The sequence below is a fragment of the Rhinopithecus roxellana genome, chromosome 4, assembly GCF_007565055.1.
Source record: "Rhinopithecus roxellana isolate Shanxi Qingling chromosome 4, ASM756505v1, whole genome shotgun sequence".
NCBI lineage: Eukaryota > Metazoa > Chordata > Mammalia > Primates > Cercopithecidae > Rhinopithecus > Rhinopithecus roxellana.
In genome coordinates this window covers 36748008-36774851 of record NC_044552.1, presented here as the reverse complement: position 1 = coordinate 36774851, position 26844 = coordinate 36748008, and the positions used below count along the sequence as shown (strand labels likewise).

Here is a 26844-nt window from a genome sequence, read left to right as displayed (position 1 = left end):
AGCTTCATTAATTTGTAACTGTTTGGAAAGACCAATCAATTAAAATCCTATCCCTTCCCTAACTGGGGTAAATAGATTTTGGTAATGGTAAATCTATTAAAATAGAATTCCCATTGAACACTTACCCTTCTCTTCTGGGAAAAGTAGCCATTCCTATTTGCAAAATCAAGACAATCACAGTTGCACATTTTCCCAAATCTTTGGCTGTATTGCAATGGTTGTTTCATTTTGTAATCTCCAACTAAACATTTCCTAACCATGGATTAACAATATAGTTACTGACTGGTTTCTTTTAACAGTATTTATCCAACATAACAAAATAAACTGCAATTTGTTATACTTTTTTTTTTTTACAAAACATTTTATAAATATTTTTACAAAATGTATACAAAGCAATTTCAAGTGAGACATACTATACAAATGAAGGTATTTAAGCAAATAAAGCCCACACCACACTGACAGCGAGTGACGCGTCCTCTTTAAGTCAAGTCAGTCTGTAAGGCCTCCCTAATCTAACAGAATCTACTAAATCCTTCAGAGCTAAAATATTTCTTTTTCGTAATTGCCAGATTAAAATTTTGCTTCATCTTTAGGAAGTACTTAAGGACACAGAAAATCAAATGCTTAATAACAAATTCACACTTTTCCACGACAACAGAAAAAAAAAAAAAGAAAAATGATTTTTGTGACTGCGTACAAATAGTTCTAAAACTTAACTTTGACTAATGAACCTGAAAAACTGAATGCTGGCCATCTGAGGCTGAGCTCTCCTACCCTTCACCAGAGGGGGGCTCGACATGCGAGTTATGACCCATGTGCGTAGAACCTAATCACAGGAGTAAAATACATGTCATAATCTTCATTTGTCATTATCTAGAATCCTTCCTCCATAAAAAGTAAACTTACATACAATGACACAAAAATTTACAAGTTTCATTTTGGTAAATTAGGCTCTCCATTTGCTAGACAAGTGTTAGGGCTTAAAAACCCGTTAAGATGGTATATAGAAAAGCTAGGACTGGGACAGCAGGGCAGGATAGGGAAGAAAGAGAGGTGACAAATGTACATGAAGCTTATCTTGTCTCTTGAGAATTCCACTGATTTGCAGTAATTAATATAATTCACTAGCAGCCCACGTGAAGGCTTCCAGGGATAAAGTTCCGCAATGAGAAGAATTTGATTAGGAGGGATCATCTTGCTAGGAATTAGGGGAGCATGAGCCCTAAGGGAAGAAAAGCCTAGGAAATCATGGAGTTCAGGGCAGGGTGTTACCCCAGGGCTACCCCAACAGAAAGTACCAACTGGCAAAACCAACTTACCTAATATGTTACAATACAGGAAAAAGGGGAAATCTGCAACTTGGACATTGGCACAAATAAGGAAAAAATGGTAACCCTAAAATGGCCCAGATTTTCCAATTTGTATTGGCTGGGGCATGTGGTTGGGGTGAAAGTACGTTGCTATTATGAAGATTGGCCATCTCACAGGGTTTTTTGTGTGTAGTGGGACACAGGGGCACCGGGGGTATAGGTCTTCTGTTGCTGTGTTTTCTAATCAGAAGCCTTCCTTTCCATCACAGGCCAATCTGGAAAAGAAATGCCCAACATGATGACAATGGGGGTCATCCCCATGCTGGCGACAGCCAGAAGCAGATTCTAGCAACACACTAAAGTGAAGACCAGTGGCTGTACCTCCAGAGCCAGGGAGATAAACAGAATAAATGAGAGAGTATGCACACTAAGAAGGAGAGTGGGTGTGCACACACTGTAACAAAAATGACCTCTGGATCCGAGCAGCTCAGATACACGCACATGTGTGTGTGTGTGGGAGAAGAGTGCATACAAATACTATCATGTAGCTTTCCCAATGAGAGGAGATAAGTGATGGTTACAATGACATTGAGAATAAAGGTAACAACAGAAACGGGATAACCTGGGGCAGGTATACGAGAAAGGAAAACGGAGAACACTCCCTGACAAGAAATAAAAATAAATAAAGCAATAAGCCATGCTCACTAATATGAACACAGGCCAAACAGAAATCGTGACAGGGCATATCCTTTGGCTCTCAAATGGGAATCCCATATCTCAGATCTTTCCTTTCAGTGGTGGGCTAGCTGGTTACCTTTGGTTTGTCTGTGTTTTGGTAATGAATTGCTGCCAGGGGTGACCACTGTTCTCAGACAAGAAGCATAAACAAGGCCAAAGTCTCCTTAAAGTTTAAACTGAAAAATTACAACATAATTTTCAAATGAAAGTGCTTTTGATGCTTGGTATTTGTTGTGGGAGAGGGTGCAAAGAGAGGTTAAATGAAACAAAATCCAGCAACAAACAAAAACATACATCATATGTTGACTATATCCAATTATAAAATGCAAAACTTGTTTTTTCTCAATAGTTAACATATATATACTTTTACATATATACATATTAATATTATAACCTTCATGGCTCTATCCCGGCCTCCCCTGTACACTGTGCCTCTTAACTGGTTTCCATTTTCCTTTATTTAGCCTGGTGAAATTATTTCAAATTTTGCTGCTGTAACTAAGAACAGAACATTCCCTACATGAAATTCAACATGGATATGCCTAAAAGCATGAGGTTTTTCTCCAGAAGCATCAGAAAAGCACTTGAACCATCAACAGGGAAGCACTGCAATGCCCTGCGTATGTGCTACCGGCTTTTCCACCAGGGCTGCAGTCCCTGGCAGCACAGCCAGCAATTTACTGCTCAAGGATGGCTGAGGGGAAAGAAGCATGTGGTCTTCCCCTCAAAAACAACAACAAAACACACACACACACACACAAAAACCCATAATAATAATAATAATAATAAAACCTAAAACTAAATTTGGAGATGCAGTGGGATATTCTTTAAAAAGTAGCTTCTATCTGTCTCGTTTGATTTTAGTAAGTCTGTTCTTTTCAAATGACTTATGATTGTCAAAATTTTACCAAGGGCCAAGTATACTGTGGTCTCACTGAGTTACAGTGTTTTTAAAAAACAAAACAAATAAACAAAGTGACTATGAGCACTTTCATAACACTTGAAATGAGTGGGGCCTATCAGACTGCTTTCTAACAAGGATTAATTTTACTAAAGGATCTCCCTGTAATCACGACAAGTATTGCTCTTAAACAAAGAACAGGATTGAGATTAGAAAGTATAACCTGTGATGAAAGATCAAGCAGGCTGGAGACAGGAGACCATTTCCATTTGCTTTTGCCAGGAAAGAATGTAACTGGTCCGGGGCGGGGGCGGGGGCGGGCGGGGGCAGGGGTGGGGGGCTCGCGTGGGGTAAGGGGAGGACTGCTGCTATTAACACTCTAAGATACTATTTACAGCTGCTTCTAAAATGGAGTCAGTTTCTACAACACCTTCACTGTGGTCCGGGATGAACTTTTCCAGGCAGTTTTCCTGTGAAGCCATAGGAGAAAAGTTGGGGAAATCTAACTCAACAGAGCCGCTAACCGTGGGGTCACTCTGGGGCTGCCGTCCTGCCTTTTTGAGTTCCAAGATGTTCTTAAATGTGGTTTCCAAGCTCTTCGTCAGCTGAAGATCTGGCTGGGGCTCGCCTGACCCTTTCATGATGTCTGTGTGTAAAACTTCATTCTTTGGAGAATTCCTCAGACTTTTGTCCTGGAAGGAATTGTTACATGTCATCTCCAAGTGCGAATCTGCTAGGATGCTTGAGAGTTTGCTCTCAGTACCGTGATCTGATCTGGATGAGGTTTTCCGGTGCCCTTCAGGGCCGGGAGAGCACTCACTGGCCTTCAGAGGCTCTCTCCGGCTGGCTTTCTCTTCAGACGTGCTCTGGTACTGAACTAAGCCCACTTTGTCAAATTTCAGTGCTCTGCCAAGGCATTCTGTTTTTTTAGAAATGTTTCCTTCTGCAGAGACCACGATGTGATTAGGCACTAGATGAAACTGGTCATGATTCATGGATTCTGTCACACTGGTTTTGGCTCGGTCTCTGCCTTGGGCCTTGGCCGGCGGATGTGGAGAGCTGCTTGCTTTACTGCCATGCTGGTCACTCCGGCCAAACTGTGTCTCATGAGCAGCTTTATCAAGTTTGAAGGAACAACAGAAATCAGCCTGAAAACCCTCTGGAAATGGGAACAAAAAGATCATTAATGAGGGATTGGGAGAGTACAGACTATACAGCAGACCTTCAGTGGGTCAGGTGCTGAGGGCAAAGCCAGGCCCACTCACAGAATCCATCTGCTTCACATACAGGAACATGCAGAAGCAGGACCCTGATCCTGAGAGAGCATCCTGTAAAGGCAACCAAGGCTGTGGAGCCCCAGCTTCCAGATGGGGAGCTTAAACCTTTTGAAAAGGTAGATGCTTGATGACAAATTGGAAAATGTGGTGGGCAAAAAGTCTCACTCAGTCCTGATCTCTAAGTATTATTTTATTTTATTTTTTTGAGATGGAGTCTTGCTCTGTTGCCCAGACTGGAGTGCAGTGGTACGATCTTGGCTCACCGCAACCTTTGCCTCCTGGGTTCAAGCAATTCTCCTGCCTCAGCCTTCCGAGTAGCTGGGATTACAGGCACCCGCCACCATGTGCAGCTAATTTTGGCTTTTTTTTTTTTTTTGAGATGGAGTTTTGCTCTTGTTGCCCAGGCTGGAGTGCAGTGGCATGATCTTGGCTCACTGCAACCTCTGCCTCCTGAGTTCAAGTGATTCTCCTGCCTCAGCTTCCCGAGTAGCTGGGATTACAGGTGTCTGCTACCACAATGGACTAATTTTTTTAAATATGTTATTAGAGGCAGGGTTTCACCATGTTGGTCAGGATGGTCTCGAACTCCTGACCTCAGGTGATCCGCCTGCCTTGGCCTCCCAAAGTGCTGGGATTACAGGCGTGAGCCACCGCACCTGGCCTAATTTTGGTATTTTTAGTAAAGATGGGATTTCACCATGTTGGTCAGGCTGGTCTTGAACTCCTGACCTCAGGTGATCCGCCCGCCTTGGTCTCCCAAAATGATGGGGTTACAGGTGTGAGCCACCGCACCTGGCCTCTAAGTATTATTTTAAATTAGTTTTCAGCTAATTTAAAATAAATTGAAACCTCCTGAAAACAGAAATTAGGTCCTGGTATCAGCCTGGTTTCTTCCTTAGAGCAGAAGGGCCTGGAATGGGGCTTTGCAGGGAAGGGGGATGGACACCAGGAAACAGAAAACCTATCTGTCTTACATACTTTCCGGGTGAAGACAGCTACTTGTCTTTGGGTGAAAGCATTTTAATCCCTTTAGACACACAGGAGAAACCTGGTATCACTTTGCCAAGACCACAAAATGAATAACCAACACTCATCCAAAACGATATGGAAGGACAATGGGTGTGCAGGGGCTGCGTCTGTGAGTGAGCACTGAACTGCACCAGGCTTGAGGAGCCAGAGGATGGCAAAAGAAATGTCCGTGAGGATTTAGAACATTGAGGGTCCAGATGGAGGTAGGCAGACTGCTGTTACACAAGAGTGGAAAAAGTGTTAACGCTGGAAATCATCGAAGTGAAATAGACCTTTGATGACATCTACAAAACAACAAAGAGTATGTATAGTGTGAACATGGATTTGTTCACCAAATTCTAAAATGTGAGTTTTAGGGAATGTAGACTTGAAATCTGAAAAGATGATTCCATCCAACAAACATTGGCTGTGCAGGCCAAAGAGGAGAAGGAAGTAGCTGCGACTACAGGTGTGAGCCACCGTGCCCAGCTCTCCCCAGAATTCACATTCTACCTTCAAGTTTCTTACTCAAAGTTCACACAGACTCCCAAAGGCCCCATGGTCCCTGAACCATGGCAGGAGCTGTCCGCTACTTTCACTGCAATGTTTCTTACCAGGGTCTACGAGTGCCAGGCGCTTGTCTCGGGATAGGGAAGCTCTTTCCTCCTGGTTGAACATCCTATCGATCATCACCATTTCAGCAGAGGGACTGATTCGCTGAAAAAGAGAGAGGCCAGTCATTTCGTAGATAATTTTTTAAAAATTGTTGTTTTTGGAAAAAATAATTTACACATTGGTACAAAATTCAAAAGATGCTACAGGGCATGTGAAAAGTGAGCCTCCCTTCTTTGCCTCTCCCTGGTGTGCACCCACTACCACCCAGTGCCTCTCCCTGGAGGCATCTGCCTGCCTAGTAGTTTTCAGTACTCTTCTGGAGATATTTCTGACACACATAACAATATATATGTACTATATATATATATGTGTGTATATATATAGATACACAATATATGTACTATATATATATGTGTGTATATATATAAAGAAATATACTTCTTTATTTTTGTACCCAAATAGTAGCAACTATATATACTGTTCTGTATTTTTTTCTCCTCTACTTAATAATATATCTTAGAAATCTTTTCGAACCCTTGACCGCAGGTGATCCATCCGCCTTGGCCTCCTAAAGTGCTGGGATTACAGGCATGAGCCACCGCACCTGGCTGAGAACAATTATTACAGACTTTGGTGGCATTATTTTATTTTATTTACTTTTAGACAGAGTTTCGCTCTGTCACCCAGCTTGGAGTGCAGTGGCGCAATCTTGGCTCTCTGCAACCTCCACCTCCCAGGTTCAAGCGATTCTCCTGTCTCAGCCTCTGCAGTAGATGGCATTACGGCATGCACCACCACGCCTGGCTAATTCTTGTATTTTTACTAGAGACGGGGTTTTGCCATGTTGGCCAGGCTGGTCTCGAACTCATGACCTCAGGTGATCCACCCACCTCAGCCTCCCAAAGTGCTGGGATTATAGGCATGAGCCACTGTGCCTGGCCTGATGGCATAGTTTGAAGTAAATAAATACATATATATATATATATATATATATATATATATATATATATAAATATGTATATTTATATATATAAGTAAATACAGACACACAGATACACATTTACTCTATGTTGTATATGTGTACAATATAGCTCAACCAATTTCCCAAGGTATATTTTCAAAGTTGATATCAAATTGAAAATGAGTTATAAGAGACCAATTGATAGGCTAAAGCCTATTTGATTTTAGAACTGCTTCTCAAATCTCAGGTTTGGTCTTTCTATCATTTCCTGAGGTATCTTATTCTTACTCCTTTCTCTATTTAACTGGCACTTCAGATGAATTACAGTTTCTATCTGGGATGATAAAAATGTTCTGCAATTAGATAATGGTGATGACTATGTGACCTTGTAAATGTACTAAAAACCATCAAGTTGTACACTTCATTTATTTATTTATTCATTTTTGAGATGAGTCTCACTGTCACCCAGGCTGGAGTGCAGTGGTGCGATCTTGACTCACTGCAACTCTGAACACGGACATGTTTGTCTTTTCAGTAGAGACGGGTTTCACCATGTTGGCCAGGCTGGTCTCCAACTCCTGACCTCAGGTGATCCATTATTTATTATTATTATTATTTTATTGAGACAGAGTTTCACTCTTGTTGCCCAGACTGGAGCGCAATGGCATGATCTTGGCTCACCGCAACCTCTGCCTTCTGGATTCAAGTGATTCTTCCACCTCAGCCTCCCGAGTAGCTGGGATTACAGGCATGCGCCACACTGCCTGGCTCTTTTTGTATTTTTAGTAGAGATGAGGTTTCTCCATGTTGGTCAGGCTGGTCTTGAACTCCCAACCTCAGGTGATCCACCCGCCTCGGCCTCCCAAAAGTGCTGGGATTACAGGCATGAGCCACCGTGCCTGGCCTAAGTTGTACACTTTAAATGTAAATTTTATGGTATTTCAATGATCTCTCAATTAAAAACAAAACTAATTTTCACATTTGTCACCACCTTATCTGTTCAGATGTGCCTCCAGTCCTTTCCCCACATCTCTGGGTTGGTGAAAGTCAGTAGACGGCATCAGAGTGTGGACCAGGGGTCAGATGATCCTGGCCTGTATTCGAGCTCTGCTAATGACTGCAAACTTCTTAGCCATCTGTACTTGAGCAAGTTACTTAACCAAAGCCCTGGTTTCCTTATCTGTTAAACAAGACAATAGTACTGACCCACCAAGTAAAGTACAGCAAATGTTCACTGCTGTTTTTGTAGTAGCAGCTAAGTGTAAGTTTTTCTATAGTGTGAACTATCTGTGTCTTTTACATTATGTTCTATAATGCCTTGAACTTTTTATTTTTGGTTTAGTGGCTGTGACCTGTAAAAAACAAATATCAGTAGCATGACTTTTACCATGGCATCTTCTAGGAGCAGGCATCTGTATTTGTTAAGCATAGCTTGGGTCCTTTTTAGGAGCTGAGTAGCAACTGTTTCAAATTCATTGTCCACTTTAAAAAAAGAGAGACAAAGAAATAGTAAGAGACTGTAAATCACTGACTAGGTCTTCTGTTTCTTAAGACTGAAATTCATTACTCTTCCATTATTCAAATATGGCTTATCTGGGGCAATTTTCTCTTCTTAGATGAGCTTTTCCCTGGCTAAGCATCATCCTTCTACACTGCTTTGCCTCACTGTCCACTGATCATGGAAACTCATTTTATTACTAGCTTTTTTAACTTTAGGAAACCAAAAACATAATTACTTTGATATCACCCATAAAATAAAACCATATAACAGACTCGCAATAAATATCAATGAGTAGAGAATGATCTGCTAGTTTAGATGACCTAAGCCTAATGGTATGAAAAACTAAAATAGCTGAAACAATGAAGTCCAACTGTCTGGACTAGGCAAACCGGTTTAATGTAAAGACATAGCTTTACATTAAACTGTTGTGGTCATGTGGCTCTATTCTCTGTCTGTTGGTCTCCAAAGATTCGAACACCTTCTAATTCATTCTTCTTTTCAGTCTTCACACCCTCTGTGGGTTTTTTTAAAATTTTTTTTGAAACGGAGTCTCGCTCTGTCACCCAGGCTGGAGTGCTGTGGCCGGATCTCAGCTCACTGCAAGCTCCGCCTCCTGGGTTCACGCCATTCTCCTGCCTCAGCCTCCCGGGTAGCTGGGACTACAGGCGCCGCCACCTCGCCCGGCTAGTTTTTTGTAGTTTTTAGTAGAGACGGGGTTTCACCGTGTTAGCCAGGATGGTCTCGGCCTCCCAAAGTGCTGGGATTACAGGCTTGAGCCACCGCGCCCGGCCCCCTGTGGGTTTTTTTTTTGAAGGAGTCTTGCTCTGTTGCTCAGGCTGGAGTGCAATGGCACAATCTTGGCTCACTGCAACCTTCGCCTCCCAGGTTCAGGTGATTCTCCTGCCTCAGCCTCCCGACTAGCTGGGATTATAGGCATGCGCCACCACGCCCCGCTAATTTTTTTTTGTACTTTTAGTAGAGATGGGGTTTCACCATGTTGGCCAGGATGGTCTCAAACTCCTGACCTCATGATCTTCCCACCTCGGCCTCCCAAAGTGCTGGGATTACAGGTGTGAGCAACCACGCCCGGCCCTTTCACACCCCATTTAACGCTGGATCTTGACCCTATTCCTTGGCGTCCTAGGGAAATCCACAGTGGACTCACAGAAACCACTGTGCCCTGAGATTAGAGGTCCCTGCCAGGAGGAGTAAGACTTGTAGCAGCTGAGGAAGGGATTAGAAAAGAGGAGGGCACTGATACAGCCAGGCCTTGGCGGTGGTGGTGGGAAAGAGCATGGCCACGCATCGGGACAGGAGGAGTTCCAGGTTTGGGGAAGGGGCCCTTATCTCTAAATTATTTATTTATTTATTTATTTATTTATTTATTTATTTATTTATTTATTTATTTATTTATTTTTTAGACAGAGTTTCGCTCTTGTTGCCCAGGCTGGAGTGCAATGACGTGATCTTGGCTCACGGGAACCTCTGCCTCCCAGGTTCAAGTGATTCTCCTGCCTCAGCCTCCCGAGTAGCTGGAATTACATGCACGTGCCACCATGCCTGGCTAATTTTGTATTTTTAGAAGAGACAGGGTTTCTCCATGTTGGTCAGGCTGGTCTAGAACTCCTGACCTCAAGTGATCCACCCACCTCAGCCTCCCAAAGTGCTAGGATTACAGGTGTAAGACACCGCGCCTGGCAATTTTTTTTTTTTTTTTTTAGACAGTGTATTGCTCTGTTACCCAGGCTGGAGTGCAGTGGTGCAATCTCCGCTCGCTGCAACCTCTGCCTTCCGGGTTCAAACGATTCTCCTGCCTCAGCCTCCCAAGTAGCTCGGACTGAAGGCGTGTGCCACCATGCCCAGCTAATTTTTGTATTTTTAGTAGAGACAGGGTTTCACCATGTTGGCCAGGCTGGTCTTGAACTCCTGACCTCAGGTATCGGCCTGCCTCGGCCTCCCAAAGTGCTGGGATTACAGACGTGAGCTACCATGCTCAGCCCTTAACTCTCACATTTTTGTCAGTTTCTTGATGTGTGGCCAATGCTCTGGACTCCTTTTGGAACCTCAGGGAATGCTTTTGGGAAGTCAAGTGCCTAATTCATAAAACTACTAGAAACAGTTTGGCCAGGTGCGGTGGCTCATGCCTGTAATCCCAGCACTTCCGGAGGCCGAGGTGGGCCGATCACCTGAGGTCAGGAGTTCAAGACCAGCCTGGCCAACATGGTGAAACTCCATCTCTACTAAAAAATACAAAAATTAGCTGGCTGTGGTGATGGGTGCCTATAATCTCAGCCACTCAGGAGGCTGAGGCAGGGAGAATCGCTTGAACCTGGGAGGCAGAGGTTGCAGTGAGTTGATGTGCCACTGCACTCCAACCTGGATGACAGAGCAAGACTCCACCTCCAAAAAAAAAAAAAAAAATTCAGGGTATGCATACTGCCTAAAGGCAAGGACTATGCGAAACCACTGTGTAGAGTGTCTAGTGCAAAGCCATCCCATCTGGAGCCAGCAGTCCATACAAAGCTTGGATTTACTGCCCCTAATTTGTCAATAAAATACTCTGACATTAGGGTACCCTCCGAATAATTTTTTTTTTTAAGAGACAGTGTCTCCCTATGTTGCCCAGGCAGGAGTGCAATGGCTATTTACAGGTGTGATCACAGCACACTATAGTCTCAAACTCCTGGGCTCAGGTGATCTTCTTGCTTTAGCCTTCTGAGTAGCTGGGACTACAGGTGTGTGCCCCTACACTTACTTGGCTTCCCTTCAAAAAATATTGAGAAGTGTAAGTCACGACCTTAAACAGGGACTGGGAAATTGAGTAAATAGGGAACAAGTTTGGTCTGTGATTAAAAACAATAACCTGCCTACCATCTGGGGGTGACATGGCTCTTGCTCTTCTGGGGGGTGTCCATGGGAGGGTTTCCTGGTATCAGAGTGGTGCCTTAGGGTTCCAGCCTGCTTACCTTTTCTCAAGTCTTCTTCAGTGGGCATGGAGCCCTGGCACACGTGGTAGGAGAGCAGTCTCTGCACCGCATCACTTAGTGATCGAAAGTGACTTTTGTCCGGTGTCACAGTGTGGGCTTGGTCCCTCTGCAACTGCTGGAGAATGCTTTACAAGGGAAATGGCCAATGTCAATGTAGAGTCATGTTAGGAAACTAAATCTATTCATATTTATTTGTATGCAAATAAAATAAGATATATAGGAATAGTACGGCAGTTTTTTCTTCAGTTTTATATTTTTTATACCACAGTGTGTTTATAGTTTAGTTTAGCTCCACAGAGGACTCAAACTATGACCCTGACCTCGAAAGCACAGGTTCCCACCAACCATTTATGTGTTGGCACCCCCATAAACCTTGGCAGTGCCTGACCACTGGCCAACTAAGCTCATGCTAACATTTCTGTTCTAAACACGGGAGTTTAACAAACCATGCTTTTCCTCAGAGATTCTTTGTCTCTGAAAAGACAAAGAACTATTCTCCTTAAGAAGAAAAGAGCAAACAGTAGGCTGAAACTACATTCAATATATTTGAAATGTATATACTACATTTCAATATATTTGTAAATCCTAATGAAAATAAAGTATAGGCCAGGCGTGGTGGCTCACACCTGTAATCCCAGCATTTTGGGAGGCTGAGATAGGTGGATCACCTCAGGTCAGGAGTTCAAGACCAGCCTGGCCAACATGGTGAAACTCTGTCTCTACAAAAATACAAAAATTAGCCAGGCATGGTGGCGGGTGCCTATAATCCCAGCTACTCTGGAGGCTGAGGCGGGAGAATCGCTTGAGCCCAAGAGGTGGAGGCTGTAGTGAGCCAAGATCGTGCCACTGCACTCCAGCCTGGGCGACAGAGCAAGAATCCGTCTCACAATTAAAAAAAAAAAAAAAGAAAGAAAAAGAAAGAAAAGAAAAGAAAGTATAGAAAAAGATTTTTTCAAAGTATATATATATATATATATATTTTTTTTTTCGAGACAGGGTCTTGCTCTGTTGCCCAGGCTGGAGTACAGTGGTACAATCTCCAATTCACTGCAACCTCCACCTCAGGACTCAAGCGATCCTCCCACCTCAGCCTCCCAAGCAGCTGGGACTACAGGCCCACACCACCACACCTGGCTAATTTTTGTATTTTGTGTAGAGACAGGGTCTTGCCATGTTGCCCGAGCTGGTCTCAAATTGCTGGGTGCAAGCGATCCTCCTGCCTTAGACTCCCAAAGTGCTGAGATTACAGGAGTGAGCCACCATGCCCTACTTCAAAGTATATTTTTAAAAACGCTAATATGCTCATTATTATAACCTGATTTCTACAGTATATTTATTGAAGGCTAGGGACCCAAAGAAATGTTCAAAATTGATTTGTCATTTCCAAAAGTAACTCACAAAGCTCCTTTAGTTAGCTGTTTTGCAGCAGGCCTTTTTTGTCCTCCCGAATGACTATCCACCTAAAGACAAAACATGCCTCTTAATTATTCCCTTTTATAGGAAAAAGAATACAGTTATACATAAAGTTCACTACATTTCACATATTTTCAACTACCTATCAAGAACATAGTCTAAGACTACAGAATGTGCCCTGCTGGAAAAAAAAAAAAAAAAAAAAAAAAAACCAGTACACAGAGTCCATGAAGCAAAATTATACTGTTAAGATTACAGAAAGCTACATAATCAGGTCCCGAGGACTCAGTTTGCACTTTAAAGCCTGAATCCCTAACTCCTCTCTAAATGCATCATCATCATCATCATCATCATCATCATCATCATCATCACCATTTTTTTCACAGGGTCCTGCTCTGTCATCCAGGCTAGAGTGTGGTGGTACAATCTCAGCTCACTGCAACCTCTGCTTCCCAGGCTCAAGTGATCCTCCCACCTCGGCCTCCCAAGTAGCTGGGAGTACAGGTATGCATCACCATGCCTGTTAATTTTTTGGTATTTTTTGTAGAGACAGAGTTTTGCCATATTTCCCAGGCTTGTCTTGAACTCCTGGGCTCAAGTCATCACGCCTGCTCACAGGTGTGAGCCACCGCACTGACCCATGGTTATAGTTTTGAAATTCCACAGACATCTGAAAAGTCAGTAGATACTATCTAATCCATCTTCTCAGTGGTAAGTATGGGATGCACACACTTTTAAGCTCCTGTTATATATAGTCCAGGTGTGTGATCTAACAAGGCATTTTTTACATCATGTTAAGGAAACAAATATGCCTTATCTCAGAACCTTAGAACTGAACAGATCCTTCACTGTGTATTCCAGGCAGTCCCACACTGTGGAGCAAGTTTCATTCAACTACTAATTGGTAGGTCTGATGGAGAAGAAACTGTCTTAGTAAGCCGAAAACAAGAAATGTTTCCTTCCTTTTTAGACTTGTAATTTGAAATCTTTTAGGTTTAAAAGCGAAAGTTGAAGTTATCAAATGTGCCCTGAAAATATGTACATCTATCAGGTATCAAAAAACAAACCAAACAAAAAAAACTAGGCCAGGTGTGGTTGCTTAAGCCTGTAATTCTAGCACTTTGGGAGGCTGAGGTGGGAGAATTGCTTGAGCCCAGGAGTTTGAGACCAGCCTGGCCAACATGGCAAAACCTTTTCTCTACAAAAAATATAAAAATATTAGCCAGGCGTGGTGGTGCATGCCTGTAGTCCCAGCTACTCAGGAGGTGGAGGTGGGAAGATCACATGAGCCCAGACGATCGAGGCTTCAGTGAGCTGTGATCATACCACTGCACTCCAGTCTGGGTGACGGGGTGAGACCCCACCTCAAAACAAAACAAAATAAAACAAAACAGAAAAACTAACAAAACAAAACAAAACAAAACCCAACTGGACTAGGCAGGGCACAGTGGCTCACACCTGTAATCCCAAGTACTTTGGGAGGCCGAGGCAGGTGGATGGCTTGGGCCCAGGAATTCAAGACAGGTGTGAGCAACATGGCAAAATCCTATCTCTACAAAAAACACAAAAAAGTAGCTGGGTATTGTCCTAGCGACCCAGAAGACTGAGGCAGGAGGATCACCTGAGCCTGGGAGGTCAAGGCTGCAGTGAGCTGTGATCACACCAGTGCATGTCAGCCTGAGTGACAGGTGAGACCCTGTCTCAAATGAAAACCAAAAAGTTGGACTTTAAAAAAAATGTCAAAGTTGGGTCAAAAGACTAGGGATGGCCTAATTCCTATATGCCTGGTTACTACTACAGAAAAAAAAAAAAATCCCTCAGCATAACTAAGAAGAACAGATCCACTTTGATGCAATGGTGAACGATATCACCCAGTAATAAATGACATTTTTTGAGTGCCTAGTATGTACTAGCTGCTGGTATATTACTAATTCATGAGGAAATGATGGATTAATGAAGCACTGTAAACATGTCAGAAATAGAATAGACATTCATCTCAGAAACAGAAACATAAGGTCCAGCCCACCAGGAAGGTCTTCAACGACTATCCTGTTGTGGGCACACGGGGACTGGGTGGACTGTGCACACAAAGCTAGCCAGCAACCACAAAGATGATACGACTACGTTTCCATTCAATTATGCTAAACATTAGGAAGAGGCTATGCCAATAGTTTTCTACCTGCACAGCTGGATGGCCAGGAGATGATCCAACTACTTTTTCCTGCTGTGGTTGTGCGATTCCTAAGGACGCAGATATAACTTTGCTTCCAGAATCCTGCCCTATTAGAATTAATACATAAGACAGTGTTCAAAAGAAACAGTAAATTGGATCCATCATAAAACCCTAGAGCCCAAGGGGTACAGACTGTTGAGCATTCTGCAGCAGGTTTCTTTATCATGGCTGCTTGCTGTGAAGAAGGAGGGCAGGGTAGTGCATTTACTTACAAGCTCTAAAGGAAGAGGTTATTAAAGCCTATTTAAGTAATAAATAAGTAAAGAGTAATAAATAGAAGCTCTAAATGCTATAGTTTCAAATTAGTTATAGTCTGAAACACAGGCCTCAAGCCAGTATCTGTCAGCGCTACAGAATCCCAAAATACAGTGTAAGGAAAAGGAGGCCCAAAGAGCCAACGAGGCAGTTGACTGGGAATATTCAAGCTTTTTCTCTTTCTTGCTTTTTTTTTTTTTTTTTTTTTTTAGTACTAATTGGATGTTCAAAGCCTTAGAACTGCAGATGTTCAAAACCTTAAAAAACAGAAGACACAGTCCATAATATTTTCAGTCTGGGTGGAGAATTCCAAACATGTATATAGAGAACAACATGGGGATAATTACAAAGTCACAAGTACTATAAAATACCTTTTTTTTGTTTGTTTTGAGACAAGGTCTCGTTCTGTCACCCAGGCTGGAGTGCAGTGGCATGATCACAGCTCACTGCAGCCTCGACCTCCCAGGCTCAGATGATCCTCCTGCCTCAGCCTTCTGGGTAGCTAGGACAATGCCCAGCTAGTAGAGACGGGGTTTCACCATGTTGGCCAGGCTGGTCTTGAATTCCTGACCTCATGATCCGCCCGCCTCGGCCTCCCAAAGTGCTGGGATTACGGGTGTGAGCCACTGTGCCTGGCCTGAATTCATTGTTTCTAAGCAGCATTTTTTTTTCCCACATAATTTATTGTGTCATAATTTAGAGAGAAGTGCTTTTTTTTTCTTTTTGGTAGTATGAAAAATGATAGTACATCTTACCATTGATGCTATCTTAGTGGGTTTTTTTTTTTTTTTTTGAGACGGAGTCTGGCTCTGTCGCCCAGGCTGGAGTGCAGTGGTGCGATCTCGGCTCACTGCAAGCTCCGCCTCCCGGGTTCACGCCATTCTCCTGCCTCAGCCTCCCGAGTAGCTGGGACTACAGGCGCCCGCCACCATGCCCGGCTAATTTTGTTTCGTATTTTTTAGTAGAGACAGGGTTTCACCGTGTTAGCCAGGATGTCCTCGATCTCCTGACCTCGTGATCCGCCCGTCTAGGCCTCCCAAAGTGCTGGGATTACAGGCGTGAGCCACCGCACCCGGCGGGTTTTTTTTGTTGTTGTTGTTGTTTGAGATGGAGTTTCACTCTGTCACCCAGGCTGGAGTGCAGTGGTGCGATCTTGGCTCACTGCAGCCTCTGCCTCCTGGGTTCAAGCGATTCTCCTGCCTCAGCCTCCTGAGTAGCTGGGATTACGGGCGTGTGCCACCATGCCTGGCTAAATTTTGTGTTTTTAGTAGAGATGGGGTTTCACCATGTTGGTCAGGCTGGTCTTGAACTCCTGATCTCAGGTGATCCACTCTCCTCGGCCTCCCAAAGTGCTGGGATTACAAGCATGAGACACGGTGCTTGGCCTGATGCTATCTTAGAGTTGATGCAACACAGTATATTATTTGGGCAGAAAGGATACAGAAAGAAAGGAATAATCAGAGTGGAGGCAAGATTAAGCCAGAAAGCTTTCATGCAGAATGAGGGAGAAGAGTGAGAAGAGCATTCGTGGGTGTTGGGAGGACAGGGACAAACTGAGGAAGCTCCTGACCTGGCAGTGCGGTGCTCAAGAGCCCAGGGATCTGTGCTTGCCTCAGGCCGTCTGTGGTCTTGGGAGCAGAAATGGGGGAAGTCTGATTCAGACATTTTTTCTGAGCCTGTGAAACATGACCAAGATGAAAACATTAATTTCATTTCTAAAGCTTTAACAGATTATTTTAAATACCAACCAAGCCTCTTCATGCCTCCCTGGTACCTTCAGGTTAGATTATAAACAAAACAAAAATTTAAAAATTGTATTTTCTTATCCCATCAGGGGAATTGCAAAGTACATCCTTTAACAACCTGCGGCACACTGAATTTTCCTGATGCCATTCAGTAGGGATGCTGACTTGACACAGGTTATTTTCTTGCTTCCGGGACTGCTGTGTTTGTGGTGCTCAGACAAAAAGGCTGCAGCTGGGAATTTCTACCCTCGGTAATCTTATATCTCGCCTGCTAGGATTATGATCCTGACTATCACCTCCTATGTGGGCTCTGCACAGACTCCAAGCACCTGGTCAGGGACCAAGGGCCAACCCCCAATGTTTTGTCACCACTCATTGTTTTGCTGTGTAGATGATGTAAAGTACATTTCCTCACTACCATCTGGTATATCTCTAGTTTGTGTTGTGTCAACATCAGGTAGCATGCAATTGAGAAATGAAAATCAATTTAATATTAGCCTGAGCAAAATATAATTAGAAAAATTAATCCAATGTTTAAATTGTTGTGTGCTTCTTTTCTATAAATGGGGAAGATGAAATGGATAATGTTTAAGAATTAAGTTCCTTTTAGCTGTTATCTCTATAACATATATATATATATTTTTTGCCATAGGGTCTCACCATGTTACCAAGGCTGGTCTCAAACTCCTGGGCTCAAGTGATCCTTCCACGCAAGCCTCCCAAGCAGCTGGGATTGTAGGCATGCACCACCATGCCTAGCCTCTATAATACATTTTAAGTAGAAAGATAAAGGGCTTTTATTTGCTTATTTATTTTGAGACGGAGTCTCACTCTGTCACCCAGGCTGCAGTGCAGTGGCATGATCTCAACTCACTGCAACCTCCGTCTCCCAAGTTGAATGGATTCTCCTGCCTCAGCCTCCTGAGTAGCTGGGATTACAGGTGTGTGCCACCATGTCTGGCTAATTTTTCCAATTTTAGTAGAGACGGAGTTTCACCATAGTGGCTAGGCTGGTCTCCTGACCTCAAGTGATCCGTTTGCCCTGGCTTCCCAAAGTGCTGGGATTATAGGTGTGAGCCACCACACCCAGCCAATAAAGCGCTTTTAAATTACCCTCAGTTTTTTTTTTTTTTCTTTTTGAGATGGAATCTTATTCTGTTGCCAGGCTGTAGTGTAGTGGTGTGATCTCGGCTCACTGCAACCTCCGCCTCCCGAGTTCAAGTGATTCTCCCGCCTCAGCCTCCCGGGTAGTGAGCTACCATACCTGGCTATTTTTTGTATTTTTAATAGTAGTTTTAGAAACGGGGTTTAGTAGTATTTTTAGAAATGGGGTTTCATCATGTTGGTCAGGATGGCCGCGAACTCCTGACCTTGTTATCCGCCTGCCTCAGCCTCCCAAAGTGCTGGGATTACAGACGTGTGCTGGGATTACAGACGTGAGCCACCATACCCTGCCTACCCTCAGTTTTTAATCCTCTGTGCCATTACTACTTCATAGTGCAATAACTTTTCAGAGTTTTTTTTCTTCAGTTTTCTTTTTTTTTTTTTTTGAGACGGAGTCTCACTCTGTCGCCCAGGCTGCAGTGCAGTGGCCGGATCTCAGCTCACTGCAAGCTCCGCCTCCTGGGTTTACGCCATTCTCCTGCCTCAGCCTCCCGAGTAGCTGGGACTACAGGTGCCCGCCACCTCACCTGGCTAGTTTTTTGTATTTTTTTAGTAGAGACGGGGTTTCACCATGTTAGCCAGGATGGTCTCGATCTCCTTACCTTGTGATCCGCCCGTCTCGGCCTCCCAAAGTGCTGGGATTACAGGCTTGAGCCACCGCGCCCGGCCTTTTTTTTTTTTTTTTTTAAAGATGGAGTCTTGCTCTGCTGCCCAGGCTAGACTGCAGTGGCTCAATCTCGGTTCACCGCAACCTCCACTACCCAGGTTCAAGTGATTCTCCTGCCTCAGTCTCCTGGGTGGCTGGGATTACAGGCACCCATCACCACGCCCGGCTAATTTTTGTACTTTTAGTAGAGATGGGGTTTCACTGTGTTGGCCAAGCTGGTCTCCAACTCCTGACCTGAGGTGATCTGCCCACCTCAGTCTCCCGAAGTGTTGGGATTACAAGCGTGAGCCACTGCACCTGCCCTCTTCAGTTTTATATTATTTATACTATCAGTGGATTTAGAGTTTAGTCTAACCATCTGCACAATCACAGACTTAACCATCACAGACTTAACTATGACCTTGGCCTCAGCAAAATGTTCCCACCAACCATTCACATGTAAGTGCTCACACAGACCTTGGCAATGCCTGACCAATTGACAAACTAAGCTTATTTATTTATTTATTTATTTATTTATTTATTTATTTATTGAGACAGGGTCTCACTCTGTGTCACCCAGGCTGGAGTGCACTGGTACGATCTTGGCTCACTGCAACCTCTGCCTCTCAGGTTCAAGCGATTCTCTTGCTTCAGCCTCCCGAGTAGCTGGGACTACAGGTCTGACCATGCCTGGCTAATTTTTGTATCTTTTGGTAGAGACAGGATTTAACCATGTTGTCCAGGCTGGTCTTGAACTCCTGACCTCAAGTGATCCACCTGCCTTGGCCTCCCAAAGTGCTGGGAATATAGGCGTGAGCCACTGCATCCAGCCCGACAAACTAATGTTAACATTTCTGTTCTAGGCCAAGCACAGTGGCTTACGCCTGTAATCCCAGCACTTTGGTAGGCCGAGGTGGGCGGATCACAAGGTCAGGAGATCGAGACTATCCTGGCTCACATGGTGAAACCCTGTCTACTAAAAATACAAAAAATTAGCTGGGCGTGGTGGTGGGCGCCTGTAGTCCCAGCTACTTGGGAGGCTGAGGCAGGAGAATGGCGTGAACCCAGGAGGCGGAGCTTGCAGTGAGCTGAGATCGCACCACTGCACTCCAGCCTGGGCGACAGAGTGAGATTCTGTCTCAAAAAAAAAAAAAAAAAAAAAAAGATTCTGTTCTAAACAATTAATTATTTGTTTCTCTTTTGTAATATAAAAATGAAAAGGAGGCCAAATGTGGTGACTCATGCCTGTAATCCTGACACTTTAGGAGGCTGAGGTGGGAGGATCACTTGAGCCCAGGAAATTGAGATCAGTCTGGGCAACATAGGGAGACCTCATCCCTACAAAATTAAAAACTTAGCTGGACATGGTGGCACATGCCTGTGGTCTCAGCTACTTGCGGGGGCTGATGTGGCAGGACTGCTTGAGCCCAGGAGGTTGAGGCTGAAGTACAGTGATGAAGGCACTGTACTCCAGCCCAGGTGACAGAAGGTTATTAAAGAGGTGGACATGGTCACCTTTTTCATTCTTCCACTAGCAGGGAAGGGCGAACCTAAACTATTCCAGGTAGACAGGCAATGAATTATTAGGAAGAAACCCAAGAGGGGAAGGGTCAATGTGAGAATCTTCCAGTTTTACAGCATGTCCCCTACAAGGTGACCCCATGATGTCCTACTGTAGTATGGGAAGTTCCCCATATGGTGGACACCTGGACAGGTGTCCTGTCCAGGCTTGAGCCACCAAGCCCAGCCGTGAGTACCAGCTTTATAATTAATTGTTTTGTCATTTCTGTTTGTTTGTTTTGAGACAGGGTCTCACTCTGTGGCAATCCCGGGTCACTGCAACCTCTGCATCCTGGGCTCAAGGGATCCTCCCACCTCAGCCCGAGTAGCTGGGACTACAGGTGCATGCCACCAAGCCTGGCTAGTTTTTGTTTTTTTTTAGAGATGGGGTTTTACCATGTTGCTCAGGCTGATCTCAAACTCCTGAGCTCAAGAGATCCACCTGCCTCAGCCTCCTAAAGTGCTGGGGTTGTAGGCGTGAGCCACTGCTCCCGGCCATAATTAATTATCAATGACACATTTACGTTTTATACATTTCCTGAATGTGTTCTATTTTACAGTATAAAAGATTGAAAGAAAACAAAAATAATAATCTAATGTCAAAGCATGAACATTTGCTATCACTTGAGGATTTTATTTTGTTTTTTTGGAGACAGGGTCTTGCTCTATCACTGAGGCTGGAGTGCAGTGGTGCAATCACAGCTCACTGTAGCCTTGACCTCCCAGGCTCAAGTCATCATCCCACCTCAGCCTCCAGGAGTAGCTGGGACTACAGGTATGCACCATCACGCCTGGCTAATTTTTTTTTTTTTTGAGATGAAGTCTAACTCTGTCGCTGAGGCTGGAGTGCAGTGGCGTGATCTTGGCTCTCTGCAACCTCCGCCTCCCGGGTTCAAGCAATTTTCTTTTTTCTCTTTTTCTTTTTTTTTTTTTTTTGAGACAGTCTCGCTCTTTCACCCAGGCTGGAGTGTGGTGGCATAATCTTGGCTCATTGCAAACTCCGCCTCCTGGGTTCATGCCATTCTCCTGCCTCAGCCTCCTGAGTAGCTGGGACTACAGATGCCCGTCACCATGCCCGGCTAATTTTTTGTATTTTTAGTAAAGATGGGGTTTCACCGTATGAGCCAGGATGGTCTTGATCTCCTGACCTCGTGATCCGCCCACCTCGGCCTCCCAAAGTGCTGGGATTACAGGCGTGAGCCACTGTGGCCAGCTAAGGTTCAAGCAATTTTCTGCCTCAGCCTCCCGAGTAGCTGGGATTACAGGTGCCCGCCACCACACCCAGCTAATTTTTGTATTTTTAGTAGAGACGGGGTTTCACCATGTTGGTCAGGATGGTCTCAAACTCCTGACCTAGTGATCCACCTGCGTCGGCCTCCCAGAGTGCTGGGATTACAGGTGTGAGTCACCGCGCCTGGCCAATGCCTGGCTAATTTTTAAATTTTTTGTAGAGACAAGGTCTTCCTATGTTGCCCAGGCTGGTCTCGAACTCCTGGGCTCAAGAGGTCCTACTACCTCGGCCGCCCAAAGTGCTGGTATTACAGGCGTGAGCCACCATGCGTGGCCAAAAATCAATTATTTTAATGTATCATATCAATAAACTAAAGAAGAAAAATACCATGATAATATCAACAGATGCAGAAAAAGTATTTGACAAAAAGCAACACCTATTCATGAAAAAAACTCTCAGCAAACTAAGAGTAGAGGGGAACTTTCTCAATTTGATAAACATCTACAAAGAACCTACAGCGAATTCATGCTTTTTAAAAAGGCTTTGAGAGGTTTATTCATTGTTTTTTCTTTTCCCTGAGACAGGGTATCTGTTGCCCTGGCTGCAGTGTAGTGATGCGATCTTAGCTCACTGCAACCTCTGCCTCCCAGGCTCAAGTGATTCTCCCACCTCAGCCTTCTGAGTAGCTGGGACTATAGGTATGTGCCACTGTACCTGGCTAATTTTTCTATTTTCAGTAGGCATGGATTTTCACCATGTTGGCCAGTCTGGTTTGAAGTGATCCGCCCACCTCAGCCCCTCTAAGTGCTGAGATTAAATGCCTAAGCCACCAAGTGTAACTCATATTTAATGGCAAAAAACTTAAAGCTTTACTGCTAAGATCAATAATAAAGCAAGGATGACCCTCTTTTCACAGGTTTTCAACATGTTATTGAAAGATGTAGCTAATGCAGTAAGATAGAAAAGAAAATACACAACATGGTGTTACTTCCCAGAGGGCAAATAAGAGCTAAAGTCCAGGGAAGAAGTACCCGCTACACACCCTCTAAAAGTGCCAAGCCTAACAGTAAAGCAGGTTGTCTACTTGGAGGGGTGCATTTTTATACTTTGGCCCTGAGGGGCACTTTTTCCTAATTTGTACAAAGGCTCCAGATTGAGCAGCAGAGGCCCTGGAAGACTACTTCCTTGTGCCGCCCAGAAGACTACCCCTCCAGTCATGGTTTACTCAACCACAAGTGGCCTAATCAGACTCTCTGGAGAGTGTGGAATGGGGGTAAGGGATGGATATCAAGAAGTAGTGGTTCTCAAATTCAGGTTGTGTCAAGATCACCTGGAGAATTTCTTGGTTCCATCCACAAAAATCAATTCAGAAATCTAATGTGGGGCTTAGGAATCTATAACTTTTTATTTATTTATTCATTTTTTATTTTAGATTTTTGAGCCGGAATCTTGCTCTGTCGCCAAGGCTGGAGTGCAATGGCGCAATCTAGGGTCACTGCTAACCTCCGCCTCCCGGGTTCAAGTGATTCACCTGCCTCAGCCTCCTGAGTAGCCGGGATTACAGCCACGGCCGGCTAATTTTTGTATTTTTAGTAGAGACGGGGTTTCACCATGTTGGTCAGGCTGGTCTCGACCTCCTGACCTCGTGATCCGCCCACTTTGGCCTCCCAAAGTGCTGGGATTACAGGCGTGAGCCAGCAGCCCGGCCAGGAATCTATAACTTTTTAAAGCTTTCCATTTGATTCTGATGTATTGTTAAGTATTGGAAACCAGTGCACTTGCCAGTGGCTGTTAAATGCTTGGTTTGGAATAATGTAAAGATAGCCTGGGGCAATCATTTTAGTCCAGGAGAACAAGGAGAGAGAACAATGAAGGAGAGATAAGAGGCCATGCTGTTGGGCCAGGCGTGGTGGCTCACGCCTGTAATCCCAACACTTTGGGAGGCCGAAGCTGCTGGATTACAAGGTCAGGAGTTTGAGCAGCGTGACCAACATGGTGAAACCCTGTCTCTACTAAAAATACAAAAAAATTAGCCGGGCGTGGTGGTGTGCACCTGTAATCCCAGCTACCCAGGAGGCTGTGGCAGGAGAATCGCTTGAACCTGGGAGGCGAGATGGTGCCATTGCACCATCTGTCTTGAAGAGGCCCAGAGAGCAGCAGAGAACATGAATTCTTGCTGTCATAAGGTGCTACACTATACTTCCTGGACTTGGGCTCATTCACAAAACACATTCTCTCAAACACGTTAAGGGGAGTTTCTGATAGCTACAATCCAAAGTCCCTTGATGAGCCATTTGAGTAACCACTGTGTACACAGCACTGTGGTAATCACAGAGAAGGCAGGCCGGGCGCTGTGGCTCACGCCTGTAATCCCTCGGGAGGCTGAGGCAGGAGAATCGCTTGAACTTGGGAGTTGGAGGCTGCAGTGAGCCGAGATCGCACCATTGCACTCCAGCTTGGGTGATGACTGAAACTCCATTTCAAAACAAAACAAAACAAAAAAACACCCAAAAAACAAAAAACAGAGAAGACAGCCAAAGGATACCAAACCGTCTTTATCCTCAAGTTTACCATCCAAGAAACACACAGGCTCACAGAAACGTGATAGACCAGTGTGTTACAATTATGGTGCCCAGACGCAACTGGAATCCAACCCCACACCTGTCCGGTAATCCTTTTTTTCCCCTTAGTCAGCTCTTTTGAATGCTATTTCATTATAAGCAAACCTATACGCTAGATCAGAACTTTCTGCCACGAAAGCTACAATCTTACCCTTTCCCACCTTCTCTTACAATAGAAGAGGTGTCCCTCCTCTGTCTACACAGAATCCTAGCAATGTTCTACAATGAATGTCTTTCTCTTATCAGCTGTGAAAAAAGCTCATCTTTCACTACAAAAATAATTCCCTTAATCCCACACATCCTCATAGCTATTGCTCTTCAGTTGTCTTCATTTATCTGACAGCTGTCTATGCTCATGAGCACACCTCCTGCTCTCTCCTCAGTCTGTTGCGATCTGGCTTCTGCACCTACCGTTCCACAGAAACAAGTCATACCAACCAGCAGCCTCCCAGTTGTTAAATCTATCAGAACGCCCACTCCTTCCCTTCCTTCTCAGTGTGCATCACTCTGTGGATCTTCTTTCCTGCCTGCAACATCCTCTTTTCTTAGCCTAAATGTTGAGGTGCTGTGGGGTTCTCTTCTGGCTATTTTCTTCTCTATCTATATGCTCTCCTTGGTCTATTTCCTCCACTCCCATTGCTTCAGTTGAAATTTATATGCTGGGCCGGGCGCGGTGGCTCAAGCCTGTAATCCCAGCATTTTGGGAGCCCGAGACGGGTGGATCACGAGGTCAGGAGATCGAGACCATCCTGGCTAACACGGTGAAACCCCGTCTCTACTAAAAAATACAAAAAACTAGCTGGGTGAGGTGGCGGGCGCCTGTAGTCCCAGCTACTCGGGAGGCTGAGGCAGGAGAATGGCGTAAACCCGGGAGGCGGAGCTTGCAGTGAGCTGAGATCCGGCCACTGCACTCCAGCCTGGGCGACAGAGCGAGACTCCGTCTCAAAAAAAAAAAAAAAAAAGAAATTTATATGCTGGCCAGGTGCGGTCGCTCACGCCTGTAATCTCAGCACTTTGGGAGGCTGAGGCGGGTGGATCACAGGTCAGGAGTTCAAGACCAGCGTGACCAACATGATGAAACCCCGTCTCTACTAAAAATACAAAAAAAAAAAAAAAAAAAAAAAATTAGCCGGGTGTGGTGATGCGTGCCTGTAATCCCAGCTACTCAGGAGGCTGAGGCAGGAGAATCGCTTGAACCAGGCAGGAGGAGGTTGCAGTGAGCCGAGATTGCGCTACTGCACTCCAGCCTGGGCGACAGACTGAGACTCAGTCTCAAAAAAAAAAAAAAAAAAAAAAAAAGAAAAAAAAAAGAAAAAAAAAAAAAGAAAAAGAAATTTATATGCTGATCAATCCCAATCCCATTTCAGCTCATATTTCAGTGTTAAGTTTCAGCATATACAGCCACGTATCATATATGGTTGTCCTACAGGTACCTCACACTTGACAAACATACCCTAAACTCGGTAACTTCCCTTCAAATCCAAATCTCTCCCCATTTCTCTAACTCAGTGAACCTGTGTGTCATTGTCAGAAACCTGTAAGTCATTCTTATTCTTCCACTCTGCCCAATCAATCACAAGTTCTATCTAACCTAGTTGTCTCAGATCCATTCATGTCTCGCCATCTTTCCTACACTGCTAGTGTATGTCTACTTCATGCTTAGATTACAACACTGGCTCTTAACACGGCATCCAAGACCTGCATGGTTTGTGCTCACCTTTCCCACCAAACACCTCAGTCGCCTCACCTGAACGTGTTTTCCTTTCCCCACAGCACCTGGTCTCTTTTCTCTCTAGGCTCTGCACTTGCTGTTTCTATTTCACGGACCATTCTTCACCCAGATCCTCTCTGCCTGGGTAACTCTCAGAGAACACCACCTCAAGGAAACCTTCCCTGACCACCCCAACTGGGTTAGAGGCTCCTTTTCGGAGTCCGCACTCTGGACTACTCCTAGTAGCACACTTAAAATACTGTGTTGCCTGGGCGTCGTGGCTCACGTCTGTAATCCCAGCACTTCGGGAGGCCGAGGCGGGCAGATCATAAGGTGAGGAATTCAAGACCAGCCTGGCTCACACAGTGAAACCCCATCTCTACTAAAAATACAAAAAATTAGCCAGTCGTGGTGGCAGGCGCCTGTAGTCCCAGCTATTCCAGAGGCTGAGGCAGGAGAATGGCATGAACCCAGGAGGCGGAGCTTGCAGTGAGCCGAGGTTGCGCCACTGCACTCCAGCCTGGGTGACAGAGTGAGACTCCACTAAAAAAAACAAAAACAAAAACAAAACTGTGTTGTGACTGTTGGCTTAACTATCTGTCTGGGATATACTGTTATATGTCTGGGGCTGGCATGTGGTAGGTACTCAGATACTGTTGGGTGAATGAATCAATGAAGAAAACATTTAACAAAGTAAGTGGTTACGTACCTAGTGGGGTGTACAAATAAAAAGTATAATAGGCAGGAAGAGATCAGTGAAGGGACTGAAAAACCTTCATTTTTTCTAGGGACTTTGGGTGGGGCCCTGAAGGAGGGGAAGAATTTAAACAGGGAAGGAAAGGACATTCAATGTATACCCATCAATAAAGGCCTGAACACACCATGAGTCTGGCCTATTCATGGGAAAAACAGGGGACCAGCCTGGGGAAGTGGAGGGTTTCTAACTAGAGAACCTTGACTGCCAGGT

At 44.6% G+C, this 26844-nt stretch overlaps 1 protein-coding gene across 5 annotated transcripts in view; it reads right to left on the bottom strand.

Annotated features, from left to right (window-relative positions):
- Positions 1-185: 185 nt before the first annotated feature.
- Positions 186-26844, bottom strand: part of BICRAL (BRD4 interacting chromatin remodeling complex associated protein like) — a 127004-nt gene continuing 100345 nt past the window's right edge. For all 5 annotated transcript variants that reach the window (XM_030928493.1, XM_030928491.1, XM_030928492.1 and 2 more), the window contains 7 exons: positions 16770-16875; positions 14891-14991; positions 12697-12758; positions 11278-11423; positions 8198-8292; positions 5849-5951; positions 186-4108 (listed from right to left, as the gene is read on the bottom strand). In XM_030928493.1, the coding sequence (XP_030784353.1) occupies positions 3321-4108; positions 5849-5951; positions 8198-8292; positions 11278-11423; positions 12697-12758; positions 14891-14991; positions 16770-16875 (1401 nt within the window). In that variant the 3' untranslated portion in view covers positions 186-3320. The remainder of the gene's footprint in view (positions 4109-5848; positions 5952-8197; positions 8293-11277; positions 11424-12696; positions 12759-14890; positions 14992-16769; positions 16876-26844) is intronic.